General features: G+C 47.5%; 1 protein-coding gene across 3 annotated transcripts in view; it reads left to right on the top strand.

Annotated features, from left to right (window-relative positions):
- ARHGAP39 (Rho GTPase activating protein 39) overlaps nt 1-21,440 on the top strand; it is a 121,054-nt gene that overhangs the window by 85,663 nt on the left and 13,951 nt on the right. For 2 of the 3 annotated variants that reach the window (XM_077189802.1, XM_077189792.1), the window contains exons 4-6: nt 6,701-8,102; nt 13,674-14,235; nt 16,314-16,406. In XM_077189802.1, the coding sequence (XP_077045917.1) occupies nt 6,701-8,102; nt 13,674-14,235; nt 16,314-16,406 (2,057 nt within the window). The remainder of the gene's footprint in view (nt 1-6,700; nt 8,103-13,673; nt 14,236-16,313; nt 16,407-21,440) is intronic. The other variant, XM_077189797.1, reaches the window with a different exon arrangement.

The following is a 21,440-nucleotide window of genomic DNA, read 5'->3' on the forward strand; positions in this document are numbered from 1 at the left end:
AACGTTAAGGACTTTCTTCTCCCTTTCTCCTCCCGGCGGCAAGGATGGCACCAAAGTTCTCCAAACCCGCAGCAAATCCATCATTCCAGGCTTTGGAGCTGGAGAAGGGTGCCCTGCTGTGTTCCAGCTCTTTGTGGAGAGTTGGGACGTCCAATCCACGAGCGGGGAGAATCCTGGAATTCTCCTTCCTGCAGGTGTCCCAGGAGAGCAGGATGGTGTCTGTTTCCCCGGCACTGGATCCTCGGCTTTGGCCTTCCTCAGTTTCTCCCGGAGCCTCCGCAGCCAGGAACGCTTGAAGAGTTCTTCAATCTTCTTGTGGTCAACAGGGAAATCACCTCACCGTGAAGAAATTGGGGGAAAAGAGGAGGGAATTGGGGTCGGCTCCCAAAAATCCCGGCACCGCCTTTCGGAGCTCCACAGAACCTCCCCTGGAGGCACCTGAGGTGGCTTTGGAGGTGGGGCTGGCGTCTGCCGGGGTTTAGGAGGTGGTCGTGGTCGTGGGGCCACCTCTGTTTTGGGAGACAGCCGTAATTTGCCAAAAATTTGTAATTTTCCAGCTGTTCTCACCTCTTGGCTCCCATGGGAGTTTTTGGATTCTTCCTCCATGGTTGGAGGGTCAGCGTCCGAATGGTTCAGAGTCCAAATCCTGCCCTGGCCATGTTCAGCCCTTTTTTTTCCATCCGGATTTGTTGTCCTAGTGCCACGTGGATTCAGGGAATGGCTGTAATTCGGCAGAGTTGTGTGAATCCGGGCCCAAATTCCAGGAAGAGACTTGCAGGAGCTTTGGAGAAACCCAGGAAGGAGGTGAGGAACCACCACGCCAGATTTTGAGCGCGGTTCCGGCCACGAGTTCATAAATGTGACCATTCCTGATTTTTAGAGGTCAATGTGACCATTCCTGAGTTTTAGAGGTCAATGTGACCATTCCTGAGGTTTAGAGGTCAATGTGACCATTTCTGAGTTTTGGAGGTCAGTGTGACCATTCCTGATTTCCTTGGAAGTGAGGAAGAGGAGCAGAACTGACACCAGTGATTCCTTAGGGAATGAAAATCCCATCTTTTGGGAGAAAAAGGGATGAGGGTCGATGGTTGCTCTTGGTGGTACCACAGTGGTGGGACCTCCTGGAACTGGGCTTTCTCCCCAAGCCTCGTCCAACCTGGCCTTGGACACTTCCCAGGACGGAGCAGCCACGGCTTTTCTGGGAATTCCATTCCAGCCCCTCTCAGGGAAGAATTCCTTCCCAAAATCCCGCCTAACCCTGCCCTCTGGAAGCGGGAAGCCATTCCCTGCGTCCCATCGGGCTGGGGACGCCAAGAGGAGGAAAAGCTTCGGAGCAGGGAACGCTCTCCGGGGGGATGCGAAATCCGCTCAGAACAGCCAAGAGCTAAAAAAAAAAAATTTAAAAAAAAAAATCACCATTTTTGGAACTCTTTGTGGCGCTCCCGGAGCCAGCGGGAATGAGCAGATTCCCTGTTGATCGGCTATTTTGGGAAATGTCACTGCTGGCCTCTCTGTTCCTCCCAGCTGATTCCGCAGAACCACAAAGGCTCTTCTGTGCTCCTTTCCCGGCATTCCCTCCTCCCTCTCCAATCTGGAAAGATCTCCTCCTGTTTTCGGTGACATTTGGATTTTGGGAACGAAACTATTTTTGGAGGATTTTTCTAATTGGGATGAGCAGCCCCCATTGGCTCCCGGGAATTTGGCGTCCGTGCCTGGCTCGGTTGTTTTGGTCTTGTGCTTCCTCCTGCTGGGTTCCTGATGGGATTGACCCTGGAGGAACTCCCTGGAGACCCGCCCTGGCCATCCCAAACCAAGAGGACAACGATGGGTGGGGAAGGTCCCCCCTGAGCTGACCTTCAGCAAGGGCATCTTGACCTTCATCCAAGGATTGATCATCCAAGTTCTTTTTGGTGTTTCCTCATCATGGACATCCCATAAATCCTTTTGGTTATGGATTCGTGGCCTCCAATGTCCCTCTCCAATCTGGAAAAATCTCCTCTTGCTTTCGGTGACATTTGGATTTTGGGAACGAAGCTGTTTCCGGGGGGATTGCTCTAATTGGGATGAGCAGCCCCCATTGGCTCCCGGGAATTTGGTATCCATGTTGTGGATGCCCGGCTCGGTTGTGCTTTGGTCTTGTGCTTCCTCCTGGTGGGTTCCTGATGGGATTGACCCTGGAGGAACTCAATGGAGACCCCCCCCGGCCATCCCAAACCAAGAGGACAACGATGGGTGGGGAAGGTCCCCCCTGAGCTGACCTTCAGGAAGGGCATCTTGACCTTCATCCAAGGATTGATCATCCAAGTTCAAGGATTGAATGACCTTCAGCAAGGGCATCTTGACCTTCATCCAAGGATTGATCATCCAAAGGTTTTTATGGGATGTCCATGATGAGGAAACACCAAATTTTGGTGTTTCCTCATCATGGACATCCCATAAAATCCTTTGGTTATGGATTCGTGGCCTCCAGCATCCCATCCCACCCAAACGGCTGCCGGAAAATGGCAAAAATTCACCCTCCTGGTGAATTTTTCATTTCATTTCTGGCCCTGCTTCTCCCAAAAATAAGTGGGAATGAGGATGACGAGGGATTGGGAGGGGTCGTTACCTCCCTCTGGTCTTGATCAGCTTCCCTGGACGTTAATTAGCGCCGAGGCCACCGGAGCAGCGGAAGATCGGAGACGTTTCACGGAGGGATTTGGTGTGGAGGGCTCGGAGCTGAAGGTGATCCCGTGGCGCCATCCGGAGACCGGGATCGGACAATTCTGGAAAAATAATTGGAATTTTTTTTTTTTAATTTTTTTTTTTTTTTTTAGTGGTATTTTGATGGGTATAATCCTTTGGGAATGTTTTAGCTGGAGAACGGAATTGTGTGCGGAGGAGGTCACGGACGTTCATGGATCCAAGATTTGATGTCGACAGACTTTGGGCTTCCACGTTCCCACCGCTCCAATATTCCCACAGAAACTCCAAACCGGATTTTCCCCCTATCCTGGATATCCCACGGATTGGGGGGTATCCATCAAATCATCTCGGAAAACTCAATCCCGGCGCTCGCCTTCTTCCCAAATATCCATTTTATCGCCCAAATTACGCAAATTTCACCTCGCTCGTTTCCGGTGTTTTCCAGGAATCAGCTTCAACCAATCGGAAGGCTTCCTAAAAAAAAATGAACTCCAAGGGGGGAGCGACGCTTCCGAAGGATGGGAAGAGGGATCGGAAGTGTGGCAGAAGGGTTGGAGAGGCCGTGGTGGGGTTGCGAGAGCCCCAAATCCCACAGAAACTGAGAGTCCAGGGCTCGAGCGGGGATTTAAAAATTCGAGATCTCAAAACGCAGAATTTAAAAATCCCGGTCCAAGCCCTGGGACTGTTAAACGTGTGGAATCCCACGGAATTCCGTGCCAGTTTTTTGGGAACAGCGCCAGCAGGTGAAGGACAGCGAAACCTTAAGGACGGAGGGCTTCGGGATTTCCATCACACAGCCCAATTTAATCACAAATTAACATAAAATGCGACGTTTTTTTGCATGATTAGAGGGGCTGCATTCCTGTCCCGGGGGTGCTCTCCCGGCTGGAAAATTTCGGACGGATCCCGGGGGGCTCCCGGGTGGAATCCTGGACATCCTCAGGCTCCGCTGCTCACCTTTCCCTGATTTTTCTTTTTATTTCCCCACGGATATTCCCGTGCTGCCGGAGCGGCGCTGGGCCCCGTGCCAGGGCTTTTCCCTGGCCCCGGAATTCCCAGCGGGATGCGCCGGGAGCAGGCGGTGCCCAGCGGGGAGGGAACAGGGGCCGGGCTGCTTCCCTGGCTCCCGTCTCGGCTTAGCCCTGGATAAAGGGAATTTTTGAGCTCAGGTGGAAGGCGGAGGGAGAGGATGCTCCCAAATCCCGCGGCCGGGGGAGGAAGGTGAGGAGGAGCGAGGGCGCGGTGGGAATTTGGGATTTTGGGGATTTGGGAATGGTGGGGGTGCCTAAGGGTCTTTGGCTTTTCCTGGAGAATCCTGCTGCGTTCTGATATTGGAATTATTCAAATCCAGGGGTGGTTTTTTTCCCCAGGGAGGGGGAAAATTCCACTTAATCCCAGCTCTAAATTTTAATCTTCGCCTCTAAAAAAGCACCGGGGCAGGGGGAGAAATCTTGGAAAAATTCATGGATTGGGTCGGTTTTGGAAATATTTTTGTTCATAAACTTCACATCGTGGCCTCATTCCACCAAAAAATCAAATAATTTTGGTTTAAAAGAATGAAATATTATTTTTAAATAATTCTGCTTAAATCCAGCTGTGATTTGTTCCCTCAGTCCCACCTCGATGGAGCGAGGGAATAAAAAATCCCCATTAAAAGCATCGGGAATGTGAAAAATCCACAATTTCGGTCGTTTTCGTGGGATTTTAAGGAATTTTGAGCTGTGCATGGTCGGAATTCTTGCTGGAATAGATAATGATATGCAAATGAGGGTGGGGGGGGGTCTGCAGGTGTGGGGTCTCTCCAGAAAAAACAACGGGAAGCAAAGGAATTCCCGGATGAGGGATCCAGGTTTGTCCTCTCCCCTCCATCGCTGACTTCCCAAAGGTTGGAAGAAGATCAAGGAAGGGGAACACTGGAGCAGGGAAAGGAAATTTAGGAGAAGGAAATTTAGGAGAACATGGGAAAAAATCCTGCCCCAAACCAGCTGGAAGTTACGTGGGAATCACACAGATTTCCAAAGAAATTTGGGATTTCTTGGACGGGAGACGCAGAGGGATTCGGGAAGCGGTTTTGTCATGGAAATGTACAGAGCAGGAAAAAAAAAAAATCTCCCCCACGTGGAGGGAACAGCAGGGAGAGCGCAGAGCCAAGCCAGAAATAACGGGAATACTTGGGATTTCTGCATCCCCTGAATTCCTTGGAGTGGCTGCGGGCAGCGATTTCCAGCCCAAAAATTGCGGTTTTGGGATTCCTTTTGCCAGCAGAAAATTCCATTTATTCTGTGGGGTTTTTTTGGAGGAGGGGGGGATGGAGCACTGACCATAATGCACGGAGCTTTCTGGAATATTTGGGATAATATCCCAAATTGTTGTTCAATATTTGGGATTGAGAGCTCGGCCGGGACGAGGTGATTTGAAGGATCCGACGGAGGCGCCCGGCTGCTCCGTTGGGGATTTTTCTTCGGATCGGCGGCTGCCAGATGGGAATATGAGTGCCAGCTGCAAAGCTGGGAATTAAGCGGTGGTTTCACCTGGTTTGAGTGAAAACACCTGGATTTAGCAGGGATTTGGGATTTGGGATTTGGGATTTGGGTGGGGAAAATGTGGAAACGCGGATTTCTGCAGGGAATTTCCGGCTCATCTCATTCCAAGCCTTTTCCATAGGCAGGGACACCTTCCACTCTCCCAGGTTGCTCCAAACCCTGTCCAGCCGGGGCTTGGACACTTCCAGGGGATGGGACAGCCACAGATTCCCTGGAAATTCCAGTCCAGTTTCCTCTGTGGATCTCCTGTTTTCTTTTCCTCGTGATTTTTGGGATCTGTGCATAAAAATCAGGTTATTCATGAGGATCGAAGACATCCAGAAGAAACACGGAGCCATCCAAGACTTTTTGTGTGCGTTTTGAGCAGGAAAAGCAGATTTTTCAGGAGCAGAGCAAGGTGGGAAGGGGCTTGGAGCAACCTGGGGTAGTGGAAGGTTCCCCTGCCCATGGCAGGAACTGGATGAGCTTTAAGCCCGAGCCATTCCATGAATCCATGATTTTGTGGTCGTGGTTGGAATTCTGGGGGGTCTGGAAGGGCTCCATGAGGGTTTGAGATCCATCAAGCCAAGGTGGAGGAATCCAGACTCATCCAGATTTTCGGCAGCAAAGAAGTTGGCAGGAGGCTCAAGTCCCCGGGAGATCCAAAGGTGGAAAAGGAAGGAATGAATTGTTCCCAAATCCCCTGGAGCGAGGACAAAGTCGTGGACAAGCAAGGAGAGACCGTGGGGCCCCCTGCAGGGAATGGTTTGTGTCTTTTTGTGGGAATTTTTTCCCTCTAAAGCTCGGCAGTTGAAGCCACTCCGCCTTTTCCTGGGGTGCAGAAGGGACAAACGGCTGGGAATAAACGAGGCTTGGAGAGGGATGAACCGGGAGAGCAGACGGTGCCTCCGGCATCTTCTGTTCCGGCGTGGGATGGGTGACAGGATGTGCTTCCCTGTGCCTTGGGAACAGCAAATTCCAGCTCGGATCCCTCCTGGGAGCCGGGCAGCTCCATCAAAATCCATCTTTGCTCTTCCTCCTCCTGAGTGCCCCAAGGAGCAGGAGAGAGGAGGTGAGAATCCAACGTGCCGGGGAAGAATTCCTCACAGGGGAATTTCTTCCCAATATCCAACCTCAAGGGCAGGGACGCCTTCCACTATCCCAGGTTGCTCCATCCTGGCCTTGGACGCTTCCAGGGATGGAGCAGCCACAGCTTTTTCTGGGAATTCCATTCCAGAGCGCCTCACCACCCTCACAGTCAAGAATTCCTTCCCGTTATCCCATCCATCCCTGCCCTCTGGCAGCGGGAAGCCATTCCCTGTGTCCTGTCCCTCCGTGCCTTGTCCAGGATCCAACCCCATCCACCCCGTCCCATCTCCATCTCCCGAGCCCTTGGCAATATCCATCCTCCAGGCCCGGGAGGTTTGGCGCCAACCATCCCAAATTTCGGTGGAATTCTGACCCCCCCCGCACTGTGATCTCTCTCCCCGCAGGACCTCATCCCTGCGATGGAACGCCGGCACCAAGGAGCGGATGCTGATCAAGGTGACGGATCGGGAGCCCAGCTTCCTCCTGCACCAAGGCAACGGCTACGCCCCGGAAAACCAACCCGGCTCGCGCTCCCGCCGGCCCTCGGGCGGGCAGCAGTCGCCCAACCTCCAGACCTTCTCCTCGGACGCCGACGGCTCCGTCTTCTTCCCGGAGAGGAAGCAGTCGCCCTTCCTGAAGAGGGCCGAGCACGTGGGCAGCTGCTCGCCGCTGCTGGGCCGGGGCGACTCCTTCTGCTCGCCGCTCCAAGCCCAGCACCGCAAACATTCCAGCGAATCCCAGCCCTCGTCGCCCCGCTACGCCTACGAGCCGCCGCTCTACGAGGAGCCCCCCATGGAATACCAGGCTCCCATCTACGACGAGCCACCCGTGGACATGCAGTACGAGGCCAGCGGCAGCTACAAGGCCGGCTCGCCGCAGAAATCGCCCATCCGCAAGCCTCACCCTTTCCTCCAGTCGCCCAAGCAAGGCTCCAACTCGCCCTACCAGCAGCTGGTGCTCACCAAGCAGAAATGCCCCGACCGCTTCATGAGCCTGGAATACAGCCCGGCCGGCAAGGAGTACGTCCGGCAGTTGGTCTACGTGGAGCAGTCGGGCTCCAGCCCCAAGATGAAGACGGGCCTGAGGCACAAATATTCCCCCAACCCCATCGGCGGCTCCTACTCGCTGCAGCACAGCCCCTGCCTGGTGCGGGACCAGCGCCTGGAGATCAAATCGGGCGACTACAGCAGCATGGAGGGACCCGACTTCTGCCCCGGCCCCGCGGGGGCTCAGGTGGCCCAGGGCGAGGACTCCATGTCGTGGTCCAGCCAGCAGGACACCCTGTCCTCCACCGGTTACTCGCCCTCCACCAGGAAGAGGAAAAGCCGGAAGCCTTCGGTGAACCACGACGCCAACGCCTCCTCCACGGACGGCTCGGGGGAGCGGGAGGTGTTGGGAGAGCTGGGTGAGGAGCGAGCCACGCCGGGGCCCACCAGGTCGCCGATGAACCGGACGGAGAGCAAGGCGGCCGAGGCGGAGGCGGCGCGGGGGTTCCCGGAGCCGTTCCTGGCGCAGGCGCGGCTGGCGTGGGAGGCGCAGCAGGCCCACTACCACATGAAGCAGAGGAGCAGCTGGGATTCCCAAAAGGACGGTTCGGGCTACGAGAGCGACGGAGCCCTCCCGCTGCCCATGCCGGGCCCGGTGGTGAGAGCCTTCAGCGAGGATGAGGCGTTGGCGCAGCAGGAGAACAAGCACTGGAAGAGGAACACCTTCGAGAAGCTGGGCTTCCCCCAGATCCTGCTGGAGAAGAGCGTCTCCGTCCAGACCAACCTGGCCTCCCCCGAGCCATACCTGCATCCATCTCAGGTAACGCCCTCCTTGGGAAGGGTCTCGGTTTTGGGGGTCTTCAGCAGTTCCTTCTCCTCCAGTGGAGATCCCGTGGGATGGTCCCTGTGTGCCATGGTGGCCTCAGCTCTGTGCTGTGGCTTCTCCTGCCTCGGTGTGGGGCAGATCCTGGAGCCACAAAGCTCCCAGGAGGTTCCTGAGTGCCCATCCCTGGATGATCCCTCAGGGAAGTTGGTCCTTGCCAAGGTGGTCCCTCAAAGAAGCCGGTCCTTAGCAAGGTGGTCCCTCAAAGTTGTTGGTCCTTGCCAAGGTGATCCCTCAGGGAAGTTGGCCCTTGGCAAGGTGGTCCTTCAAAATTGGTCCTTTGCCAAGGTGGTCCCTCAAAGAAGTTGGTCCTTGCCAAGGTGATCCCTCAAGGAAGTTGGTCCTTGCCAAGGTGGTCCTTCAAAATTGGTCCTTTGCCAAGGTGGTCCCTCAGGGAAGTTGGCCCTTGGCAAGGTGGTCCCTCAAACATGTTGGCCTTGGCCAAGGTGGTCCCTCAAAGAAGTTGGCCTTGGCCAAGGTGGTCCTTCAAAATTAGTCCTTGCCAAGGTAGTTCCTCAAAGAAGTTGGTCCTTGCCAAGGTGGTCCCTCAAAGAAGTTGGCCTTGGCCAAGGTGGTCCTTCAAAATTGGTCCTTGCCAAGGTAGTTCCTCAAAGATGTTGGCCTTGGCGAAGGTGGTCCCTCACAGAAGCTGATTCTTGGCAAGGTGGTCCCTCAAGGAAGTTGGTCCTTGCCAAGGTGGTCCCTCAAAGTTGGTCCTTGCCAAGGTGGTTCCTAAAAGATGTTGGTTCTTGCCAAGGTGGTTCCTCAAAGAAGTTGGTCCTTGGCAAGGTGGTCCTTCAAAATTGGTCCTTGCCAAGGTGGTCCCTCAAAGAAGTTGGCCCTTGGCAAGGTGGTCCTTCAAAATTGGTCCTTGCCAAGGTGGTTCCTCAGAGATGTTGGTTCTTGCCAAGGTGGTGCCTCACAGAAGCTGATTCTTGCCAAGGTGGTCCCTCAAGGAAGTTGGTCCTTGCCAAGGTGGTCCCTCAGGGAAGTTGGTCCTTGCCAAGGTGGTCCTTCAAAGTTGGTCATTAGCAAGGTGGTCCCTCAAAACCTTGGGATGAAAGAGCCACCAGTTTTCCAGAATTTGTTTCCCAGGGTTGTGGGCTGCCTCCAGCCCCGAACTCCCGTTCCAGAGGAGACCCTGAGGCTCTGACCTGGAATTGCTGTGCACCCCATGTGCCCGGATTCCATCCCATCGGATGTTTCCCTGGTTCTTGGACTTCCTCCATCAGCTTCTGGATGTCCTCCATCAGTCCCTTCCCCTCCAGGGAAAGGTCTCAGGGCTTCCAAGAAACAGGTGATGACAAATCCCACCTGGAAAACTTCCTGGAAGATGGAATTTGGTGTCAGCAGGAAGGAGACCCTGGACACGGACCTGGGGAAACAGCAAATCACGTGGAAAATTCCCTTTTTGCCCATGGAAATCGGCGGAGTGCTGCATCCAAAGGCAGCAGAAGAAGATTCCTGAAGCCCAAGGACTCCGTGCTGCACGAGGAGGTCCGAACCCAAAGCTGGAGAGCTCCAGATCCACTTTGGATCTTCATGCCAGGAGAAGAAGCTGACACCACTGGTGATCCCACACCTTCTTCCCGGAGCTTGGGACGTGGCGGGAATCTCCTCCACTCCCCAGAGGTTTCTGTCCTGGTGGTCCCATCCCTCATCCTCGACCTGGGGGACACCAAGGTGGTGGGACACTGGCACTGGTTTCCCGGAGAAGCTGTGGCTGCTCCCATCCCTCCTGGAAGGGTCCAAGGCCAGGTTAGACAGGGCTTGGAGAAACCCGGGATCGTGGGAGGTGTCCCTGGCCATTGGAACGGGATGACCTCGAAGGTCCCTTCCAACCCAACCCCTTCCATGGTCATGGCTGTGGTGGCCACCAGTGGAGTGTCCCCACTCTGAGGTGCATCCCAGCCCCATCCAGGTGGCTCCAGGACCTTCTCCCTTGAGGATTCCCTGATTCCTGAGGTGACTCCATGGTCACCCCATGGGACAGGCAGGAGGTCACGGCCATTTGAGGTTGACACCTGATGGTTTTACCCCATTCTTGTAGGCCAGGGCATCCCCCAAGTTCATTTAGGTGTTAATTAGAGCTAATTAGGGATGAAGTCAATTTCCTATTGGCTCTGGCAGCGGAGGATCCATCACATTTCACTTCCGGTGTCACTCCCTGGCCTGACCACGCTCTCCTTGGCTGGAGAAGGTTGATGTCCTCAACCAATGGGGTCATTTTCTTCTCTTGGTGGCTCTGGTCCGGCCCATGGCTCTTTTGGGAGAGCCGCATCCCCAGCAGCTGCCAAGTGAGACCTTTGAGCATCTCCTGCACCTCCTTCCACGCAGGAAACCCCAGGCTGGAGGACACAGAAGGACCTTGGGGGTGAAGTGGCCTCCACAGGGACACCAGGGCTGGGTCCCTTGAGGGATGAAGGGTCCCCATCCCATGTCCCTGCCATCATCACCGTGGTCGTGATGGGAGTGGAGAAAGATCTCGAAATTGGAACAGCACGAGTTGTTGAAGATAGAAGAAACTTGACTTGCTTGAAGAAGCAGAAGCTCAGTCGAAGTTCAGCTGCCAGCAGCTCTGGTGGCTCTTTGGGTGGCTTCCTTGTCCCCTCCTGGATTTTCCACCTCCTGGGTCTTTCCACCTTCTGCTTTCCTTCTGTTCCTCATGTGAAGCCCAGCCCCGAGTCCGTGGCAGCACTGGAGTCACCTTGCCCGGGGCCACCAAGGTGGGGACAGCGGCGTCACCTCTGGCCGGTGTGGCACGTCCTTCCCCGCCATGGGTCACGTCCCCAGGGCCCCCAGACCCCGGTGCGGCCGGCCTGGATGTGCAGGAGAGATGACGAAGCCACCTTGGCTGGCTGCAGGGCCACAGACTTGTCCAGTTGTCCATGCCAATTGTCGGCCTCCTCCGTGGTGGTCAGCAGCTGCTGGGGTGTCCCTCCAGGCCTCCTGGGGTGCCATCCCCAAGCTGTGCTGGTGCCGGCAGGAGGAGGACGCTGGGGCTCCTCCGGCTCCTTCCCAGCTGGCTGCTCTGCAGAGGTCAAGGTCAAAGCCTGAGCATCTCCTGTCCCTCAGGAAGGTCAGAAGGACCATCCATGTCCTTGGTCATGGCTCGGAGGAGCCACCAGCCTCCTGCTGTGGCCGCAGAAGAACCACCCTGGGAGGCGATTTTGGGTAGAGGGATTTCCTGGGGGGCCCTTAAGGGTGGGTGTGTCTCCAGTGTCCCCAGAGGACAGGTGGAACCCAAAGCCACGCCCCCTTTGCTTCCCCCCACGTTGCCACCACCTTCTTCTGACCAAGTGTGGAGAGAGCCCGGCCTGTCACCCGTGCCCACCTGTCCCCTCCCTCCTGATGCCAATCGGTGCCAGAGCCCACCTTGGCTGCTGGCCAATCGTGCTCCACTTGGCCACGGTGGGATCGAGGAGGCTCCTTGGAGAGGACGAGGCTTATGGGAAGACCTCTGAATGCTGCAACGGTTGGTTGGTTGATTGACTGATTGATTGATTGGTTGATTGATTGATTGATTTGTTGGTGGATTGGTTGCTTGATTGGTTGATTGATTGATTTGCTGGTTGATTGGTTGGTTTGTTGGTTCATTGGTTGATTGGTTTGTTGGTTGGTTTATCAGATCGATTAATTGGTTGATTGGTTGGTTTGGTTGGTTGGTTGGTTTCTTTGTTGGTTTCCCCACTTGTCAGTTGGTTGATTGATCAGTTTGTTGCCTGATTTATTGTTTGGATGATTGGTTGATTGGTTGATTGGTTGATTTGTTGGTTGGTTGATTGACTGATTTGTTGATTGATAGGTAGGTAGGTAGGTTGGTTGGTTGGTTGGTTGGTTGGTTGGTTGATGGATTGGCTTACTGGTTGTTTCATTGGTTGGTTTGTTGGTCGATTGGTTCATTGATTGATCATTTGGCTGGTTGATTGATTAATCTGTTGGTTAGCTGACTAATTGGTTTGCTGGCTGTTTCATTTGATTGGTTTGTCAATTGATTGGTTGGTTGGTTGGTTGGTTGGTTGGTTGGTTGGTTGATCTGTTGGTTGATTGATTGATTGATTGATTGAGCCATTGGTTGGTTGGCTCATTGGTTTATTGGCTGGTCTATTTTTCAATCTGTTGCTCGATCAATCAATCGAGCGATCAATCACTCCATCAACACTGCCACAGTTGATTGGTTTGTTGATTGATCTATTGGTTGGTTGATTGATTGATTGATTGAGCCATTGGTTTGTTGGTTGGTTGGTTGCCTGATTGGTTTACTGGTTGGTTTGTTGGTTGATTGGTTTGATGATTGATCTATTGGTTGGTTTGTTGATTGATCAGTTGGTTGGTTGGTTGATTGATTGATTGAGCCATTAGTTCATTGGTTCATTGATTTATTGGCTGGTCCATTTTTCAATCTGTTGCTCAATTGATCAATCAATCGATCAATCACTCCATCAGCACTGCCACGGTTGATTGGTTTGTTGATTGATCTATTGGTTGGTTGATTGATTGATTGAGCCGTTGGTTGGTTGCCTGATTGGTTTAGTGGTTGGTTTGTTGGCTGATCTATTGGTTGGTTGGTTGATTGATCTATTGGTTGGTTGCCTGATTGGCTTACTGGTTGATTGGTTTGTTGATTGATCAGTTGGTTGATTGATTGATTGATTGATTGATTGATTGAGCCATTAGTTGGTTGGCTCATTGGTTCATTGGCTGGTCTATTTTTCAATCTGTTGCTCAATCAATCAATCAATCAATCACTCCATCAGCACTGCCAGGGTTGATTGGTTTGTTGATTGATCTATTGGTTGGTTGGTTGATTGATTGAGCCATTGGTTGGTTGGCTCATTGGCTGGTCTATTTTTCGATCTGTTGCTCGATCAATCAATCAATTGATCAATCCCTCCATCAGCACTGCCAGGGTTGATTGGTTTGTTGATTGATCTATTGGTTGGTTGATTGATTGGCTTACTGGTTGTTTCATTGGCTGGTTTGTTGTTGATTGGTTTGTTGATTGATCTATTGGTTAGTTGGTTGGTTGCCTGATTGGCTTACTGGTTGATTGGTTTGTTGATTGATCTGTTGGTTTGTTGATTGATTGATTGATTGATTGAGCCATTAGTTCATTGGTTCATTGGTTTATTGGCTGGTCCATTTTTCAGTCTGTTGCTCGATCAATCAATCAATCAATCGATCAATCAATCAATCAATCGATCAATCAATCACTCCATCAGCACTGCCACGGTTGATTGGTTTGTTGATTGATCTATTGGTTGGTTGATTGATTGATTGATTGAGCCATTGGTTGGTTGGTTGCCTGATTGGCTTACTGGTTGATTGGTTTGTTGATTGATCTATTGGTTGGTTGATTGATTGATTGATTGATTGAGCCATTAGTTCATTGGTTCATTGATTTATTGGCTGGTCCATTTTTCGATCTGTTGCTCAATCAATCAATCAATCAATCGATCACCGCCACCCTGCCGGCCCCGCTGACCTGTCCCGCCTGTTGTCCCGCAGTCCGAGGACCTGGGCGCGTGCGCGCAGTTCGAGAGCAGCCGGCAGACGCGGAACATGATGCCGAGCGCCAGCTGCGTCTTCCCCACCTTCAACCTGCGCAAGCCCTCCTCGGAGACGGACATTGAGAACTGGGCCTCCAAGCACTTCAACAAGCACACCCAAGGGCTCTTCCGGCGCAAGGTCTCCATCGCCAACATGCTGGCCTGGAGCAGCGAGTCCATCAAGAAACCCATGATCATGACCAACGACCGCAACGTCAAGAAGGAGGCGTGCGAGATCTTCAAGCTCATCCAGATGTACATGGGCGACCGGCGGGCCAAGACGGACCAGCTCAACGTGGCCCTGGAGATCGCCACCAAAGGTTGGAGCATGCAGGGGCTGCGGGACGAGCTCTACATCCAGCTGTGCCGGCAGACCACCGAGAACTTCCGTTACGAGAGCCTGGCCCGCGGCTGGGAGCTCATGGCCATTTGTTTGGCCTTCTTCCCACCCACTCCCAAATTCCATTCCTACCTTGAAGGATACATTTACCGGCACATGGATCCGGTGAATGACACCAAAGGTAAGCGAGGAACCGCGGCCCGGTGGCTTCGGTGGTTGTCCTCCATGCCTGGAAGCGTTTCCAGGCCGGGTTGGGTGGGGATTGGAGAGAGCTGGGATAGGGGAAGGTGTCCCTGGATGGTCTCTGTGGTCTCTTCCAGGCTAAACCATTCCATGATTCCCCGTCCCAACCCGCTGATTTGGTTCCTTTCCTCTTGGATGAGCCTCCTCATGGAAAGGTGGATGAGGAGCTCATCCAGAGCATCTCCTGGAGGTGCTCCTGGTGCTGTGGGGCATTTCCCACCCACCCTTCTTCCCGGAAATCCAACGGGAGATCCAAGAGGAAATGAGCTTGGACGCCTTTGTGGGATCGGTGTCACCTCCGCTCCTGGAACCTCTCCCATCCCCTGAAGTTCCATCCAACCCAAACCATTCCAGGATTCCATGGTTTCCATCATGCCCACCTCCAGATGATTCTTCCAAAGTAGCTTTGGATCCAAAATTCCAGGATTCCATGGTTTCCATCATTCCCACTCCCAGATGTTTCCTCTCCAGTAGCTTTGGATCCAAAATTCCAGGATTCCATGGTTCCACCATCATTCCCACCCCCAGATGTTTCCTCTGGAATAGCTTTGGACCCAAAATTCCAGGATTCCATGGTTTCCATTATTCCCACCTCCAGATGTTTCTTCCAAAGTAGCTTTGGATCCAAAATTCCAGGATTCCATGGTTTCCATCATTCCCACCTCCAGATGTTTCTTCCAAAGTAGCTTTGGATCCAAAATTCCAGGATTCCATGGTTTCCATCACTCCCAGCTCCAGATGTTTCCTCTGGAATAGCTTTGGATCCAAAATTCCAGGATTCCATGGCTTCCATCATGCCCACCTCCAGATGTTTCTTCCAAAGTAGCTTTGGATCCAAAATTCCAGGATTCCATGGTTCCACCATCATTCCCACCCCCAGATGTTTCTTCCAGAGTAGCTTTGGATCCAAAATTCCAGGATTCCATGGTTTCCATCATGCCCACCTCCAGATGTTTCCTCTGGAATACCTTTGGATCCAAAATTCCAGGATTCCATGGTTTCCATCATTCCCACCTCCAGATGTTTCCTCTGGAATAGCTTTGGACCCAAAATTCCAGGATTCCATGGTTTCCATCACTCCCACCTCCAGATGTTTCCTCTCCAGTAGCTTTGGATCCCAAAAAAACCCCAGTGTTGGGATGGAGCCCAGAAGATTCCCACCTCCTGAGGTTTATAGGTCATGGCCCAGAGGAGGAGACAGAAATTGGAGAAATTTGGGAATTTTAGGTGATCCTTTCCAACCTTGGGATTGGTTGTCCCAAATCCTTCGCCCTCTGGACGTCCCCATGAGTCGCTGCCGCCTCCCGGTGGGTCACGGGATGAGGTGGGACTGGGGGTCCAGGAGGATTTGGGATTTTGGGGATTTTGGATCCCAAATTTCTCCCGGGGTTCCGAGATGTCCTTCAGCTCCTGGAGGGGACACCAGGAGAGGATCCCAGCCCAGGTGGCCACGGGAGGTGGAGAAGACCCCATGGGCCATTCCGGGAATGTTGGGATGGGTCGGGTTGGTCCCACCAGAGGTGCCAAAGCCATTTCCCGCCAAAGGAGAGGCTCCGCCCCCAACTCCCCGCCAGCCAATCAGAGCCCTTCCCTGGGAATTCCCCAATTCCGCCCTCGTTCTGAGTTTTCCGTGTTTTTTCCCGGAATTTCGTTGTCTTCGTGTTGATTGGTTTCGTTGTCGATGTCGATTTGTTTTAATTTGCATTTTCGAGTCCGTCTCATTTTGGTTGAATTTGCATTTTCATTGTCGTTTCAATCGCGTTTTTATTTCCGTTTTATTTTTTGTTCTCTTCCTTTTACTTTCAGTTTTTTGACATTTAAATTTCGATTTCGATTTTAATTTTGATTTCGATTTTAATTTTGATTTTAATTTTAATTTTGATTTTGATTTTGATTTTGATTTTAATTTTAATTTTAATTTCGATTTCGTTTTCTTTTCTCCATCTCCATCCCACCCCGCCCCGCTCCCCATTCCCGTCGTTGGTTCCCGCGGGAATTCCCGGTGCTCCCCCCCAGTCTCGCGGCACCTCCGGCACCTCCTGGCAAGGACCAATCAGAAGAAACCCAAATTGCGAAAGAAACCAAAGCCCCAGAGCGAGGAGATCCCGGGTAGGGAGCCCAGAATTCCCACAACGCTGATTAATTAATTAATTAATTAATTGGGGTAGTTAACAACAGTCAGATAGAGCTGGTGCCATTTATTTATTAAGATTATTGCTATTAATATTAGTGGTATTATTAGTGTTGGTATTAGTGTTAATATTATTATTGCATCAATTGGGGTAATTAATAGGGGTCAGATAGAGCTGGTGCCATTTATTTATTAATATTATTGCTATTAATATTAGTGGTGTTATTAGTGGTATTATTAGTGTTAATATTATTATTGCATTAATTGGGGTCATTAATAGGGGTCAGATAGAGTTGGTGCCATTTATTTATTAATATTATTGCTATTAATATTAGTGGTATTATTAGTGTTGGTATTAGTGTTAATATTATTATTGCATCAATTGGGGTAATTAATAGGGGTCAGATAGAGCTGGTGCCATTTATTTATTAATATTATTGCTATTAATATTAGTGGTATTATTAGTGTTAATATTATTATTGCATTAATTGGGGTAATTAATAGGGGTCAGATAGAGCTGGTGCCATTTATTTATTAATATCATTGCTATTAATATTAGTGGTATTATTAGTGGTATTATTAGTGTTCATATTATTATTGCATTAATTGGGGTAATTAATAGGGGTCAGATAGAGTTGGTGCCATTTATTTATTAATATCATTGCTATTAATATTAGTGGTATTATTAGTGTTAATATTATTATTGCATTAATTGGGGTCATTAATAGGGGTCAGATAGAGCTGGTGCCATTTATTTATTAATATTATTGCTATTAATATTAGTGGTATTATTAGTGGTATTATTAGTGTTAATATTATTGTTGCATTAATTGGGGTAATTAATAGGGGTCAGATAGAGCTGGTGCCATTTATTTATTAATATTATTGCTATTAATATTAGTGGTGTTATTAGTGGTATTATTAGTGTTAATATTATTATTGCATTAATTGGGGTAATTAACGGGGTCAGATAGAGTTGGTGGAGTTTATATAATAATAATTATTAATATTAGTACTAATATAATTAGTGATAGTATTACTATTAGTGTTGGTATTAGTATTAATATTTTTCTATTAATTGGGATAATTAATAGCGGTGAGATAGAGCTGTTGTCCTTTAGATATGAATATTATTATTGATATTATTAGTATTAGTGTTGGTATTAATCTTATCAACATTAGCATTATTAGTCTTCGTATTAGTATTAATAATATGATTGCATTAATTGGGGTAATTAATAGGAGTGACATAGAATTGGTGTAATTTATGCAATATTATTATTAGTGTCAGTATTAATATCAGCACTAGTATTATTAGTATTGGTATTAGTAGTAATATTGTATTAATTGGGGTAATTAATAGGGGTCAGATAGAGTTGTTGTAATATATGCAACACTATTAATACAATTAGTAGAATTAGTGTTGGTATTAAAATTAGCATTAGTACTATTAGTATTGGTATTAGTATTCATATTATTAATGCATTAATTGGGGTAATTAATAGGGGTGAGATAGAGTTGGTGTTGTTTAGGTATTAATATTATTATTTATAATATTAGTATTATCAGTATTAGTGTGGGTATTAATATTAGTGTTATTAGTATTGGTATTAGTGTTACAATTATTAGTAGTAATTATAAATTATATTATTAATTAATAATTGTATTATTTGGGGCAATTAATAGGGATGAGATAGAGTTGGAATTTATATAATATTAGTAGTATTAGTAGTATTAGTGTTGGTATTAATATTAGCATTAGTGTTATTAGTATTGGTATTAGTAGTAATATTATTATTGCATTAATTGGGGCAATTAATAGGATTGAAGTACAGCTTCTTAATTTATGTAATATGATTGCTATTATTAATATTAGTATTGGTATTGGTAGTATTCTTAGTATTAGCAGGAGTATTAGTATTAGTATTAGTATTAGTATTAGTATTAGTATTAGTATGATGATATTAATTGGGGTAATTAATGCCGTGAGATAAAGTTGGTATAAATGATGTAGTAATATATTGCTAGTATTAATATTAGTAAAATTATACATATTATTTTTAGTATTAGGATTATATTAATAAAAATTGTAATATGGATGTCAGTATTAATATTAATTGCAAGTATCAATATTAATAGATAATGCATCCTTTTTATTAATATTAGTATTTATACAAGCGCAAATATTGCACTAATAATAGTATTTAGCATTAATATTAATAGTTTTATTAGCATTAATATAATATTACTATTAGATTAGTAACAAATAGTAATATGTATGTTATTATTAAAGCCAATATTAATAATAAATAGTCCCATTAGTAAATAATAATGGTAGGAGTAGTAAGAGTAATAGTGACAGATAATAATATAAATAATATTTAAAATATTCTAAGTATTAGTAGTAATATTACTATCAGTATTAATATTAGTAGTAGTGTCAGTATTATAAGAAATCATAATATGGATGTTAATATTGATATTAATATTAATATTAATAAAATAGTAATGTTGCTAAATAATAATGGTGGGAGAAGTAACAGTAACCATAAAAGTAACAAATAACATTAATAATGTAATAAATATTAACCTAAATATTATTAATATTAGTATAATATTAATATCAATATTAATAATATTAAACGGTAATGTTGATTCTAGTATTAGTATTAATATTAATAAGAAATAGTAATATAATTAAATAAAATTGGAGGAGTAAAAATAACATTGTAATAGTAATAATTAAATTTTTTATAACAATCATTATCATTATTATGCAATCATTTGCAATTATAATTATTTCTATTATATTTATACTCATTATGATAATTATAATTATATTCATTATGATAATGATAATTAATTATAACAATAATTCTCCTATAAAAGAGTAATTTTCTGATTAATTAATAAATATTTATTTTTTGATATATAGACTATAAACCATGATGATGTATTTATATATAAAACAACAATCTAAAATTACCATAATTATTTGTTAAAATTAATAAAATATGCATTTATATATATATTAACAATAATTATATATTTATATTTGTATTATTAAAAGTTATTATTAACAATGACTAAATTAAAAGATATAATTTTATATTTATTAATAAATATAACATTATTCCATTATGAATATTGTGATTATTATATATTAATGATATATTAATACCTACAATATCATTCAGAAATTCATCCATTTAACACCAATAATTTTAAAAATTCATTAATTAATTACAATATATACTACCAAATAATATTAATTTAAATATTATAAATATAAATATTATAATTTAATCATATTAAATTAATTATAATAACTTAATATAATTATGATAACAATTTAATTGTTATAATTTATTAATTGAATATTATTAATTTAATTTAGAAAATCGTCTCAAATAAATTATTAATGATAATATTTATAATGGCAATTATTAAAAGTTACTAATAATGATGAATATATCATCTATAACTTTAACATTAAATATAAAACTATTTCATTATTAATATTTCTTAATATGTACAATATTTATAAATCCATTCATCTAAGATAATTAATCAAGGAAATTACATTTAATTAAATAATTTTATTAATTAATTTATTATTTTCGTATAATTAACATAATATAGTTAATAGAATTAATATAAGTTTAATAATAGAATTCAATAGTACAATAATGTAATTTATTTATTTTCTTGAATTAATCAGTGTCATTAATTAATGTGCAATTAATTAATTGATGCATTCCCCTCGGAGTCTCCGCTGGGACTGAGGGAAATTTGGGATCCACCAGGAGGAACCTCCAGGAGACACCAAGGGAGGGCCCGGGGAGCTCCGGGTGGGGCTGGACCTTCACAAACCGGGATTGGATCCCACCAGGTCCCACCAAAATCCCACCGGATCCCACCAGGTCCCACCAAAATCCTACCAGGTCCCACCAGGTCCCACCAAAATCCCACCAGGTCCCATTGGATACCATCAGATCCCACCAGGTCCCACCAAAATCCCACCAGGTCCCATCAGATCCCACCAGGTCCCACCAAAATCCCACCAGGTCCCACCAGATCCCACCAGGTCCCACCAGGTCCCACCAGATCTCACCAAAATCCCATCGGATCCCACCAGGTCCCATCAAAATCCCACCAAAATCCCACCAGGTCCCACCAAAATCCCACCGGAATCCCACCAGGTCCCACCAAAATCCCACCAGGTCCCATTGGATACCATCAGATCCCACCAGCTCCCACCAAAATCCCACCAGGTCCCACCAGATCCCATCAGATCCCACCAGGTCCCATCAGATCCCACCAGGTCCCACCAAAATCCCACCAGGTCCCATCAGGTCCCATTGGATCCCACCAGGTTGCATCAGATGCCACCAGACCCCATGAAATCTCACCAAATCCCTTTGGATCCCACCAGGTCCCACCAAATCCCATTAAATCCCACCAGATCCTACCAAATCCCTTTGGATCCCACCAGATCCCACCAACTCCACCCTCTGGAGGTCCTCACTCCATCTTCTCCTGGGCTCCATCCCAAAGTCCAGCCCGCTCTCCTGGCAGGGGTTTGGTTGAGATGGTCCTCAGAGGTCCCGTCCCACCCCAACCATTCCATGATTCCATCAGAATTCCATGATCTGAGGCCACCCGGTGGAGATGTCCAGAAGGTGCCACCAGGCCCCCGGGGCTGTTGGGATGGTCCAGAAGGTGCCACCAGGTCCCCAAGGCCCTGGGAATGATCCAGAAGGTTCCATCAGGTCCCCAAGGCCCTGGGAATGATCCAGAAGGTTCTACCAGGTCCTCAGAGCTTCTCCTGGGATGGTCCAGAAAGTTCCATCAGGTCCCCAGGGCTGTCGGGATTTTCCAGAAGGTGCCACCAGGTCTTCAGGGCTTCTTCTGGGATGGTCCAGAAGGTTCCACCAGGTCCCCAGGGCTGTTGGGATGGTCCAGAAGGTTCCCTCAGGTCCCCGGGGCTGTTGGGATGGTCCAGAAGGTGC

This window comes from Agelaius phoeniceus, chromosome 1, assembly GCF_051311805.1.
Source record: "Agelaius phoeniceus isolate bAgePho1 chromosome 1, bAgePho1.hap1, whole genome shotgun sequence".
NCBI classification, from domain to species: domain Eukaryota; kingdom Metazoa; phylum Chordata; class Aves; order Passeriformes; family Icteridae; genus Agelaius; species Agelaius phoeniceus.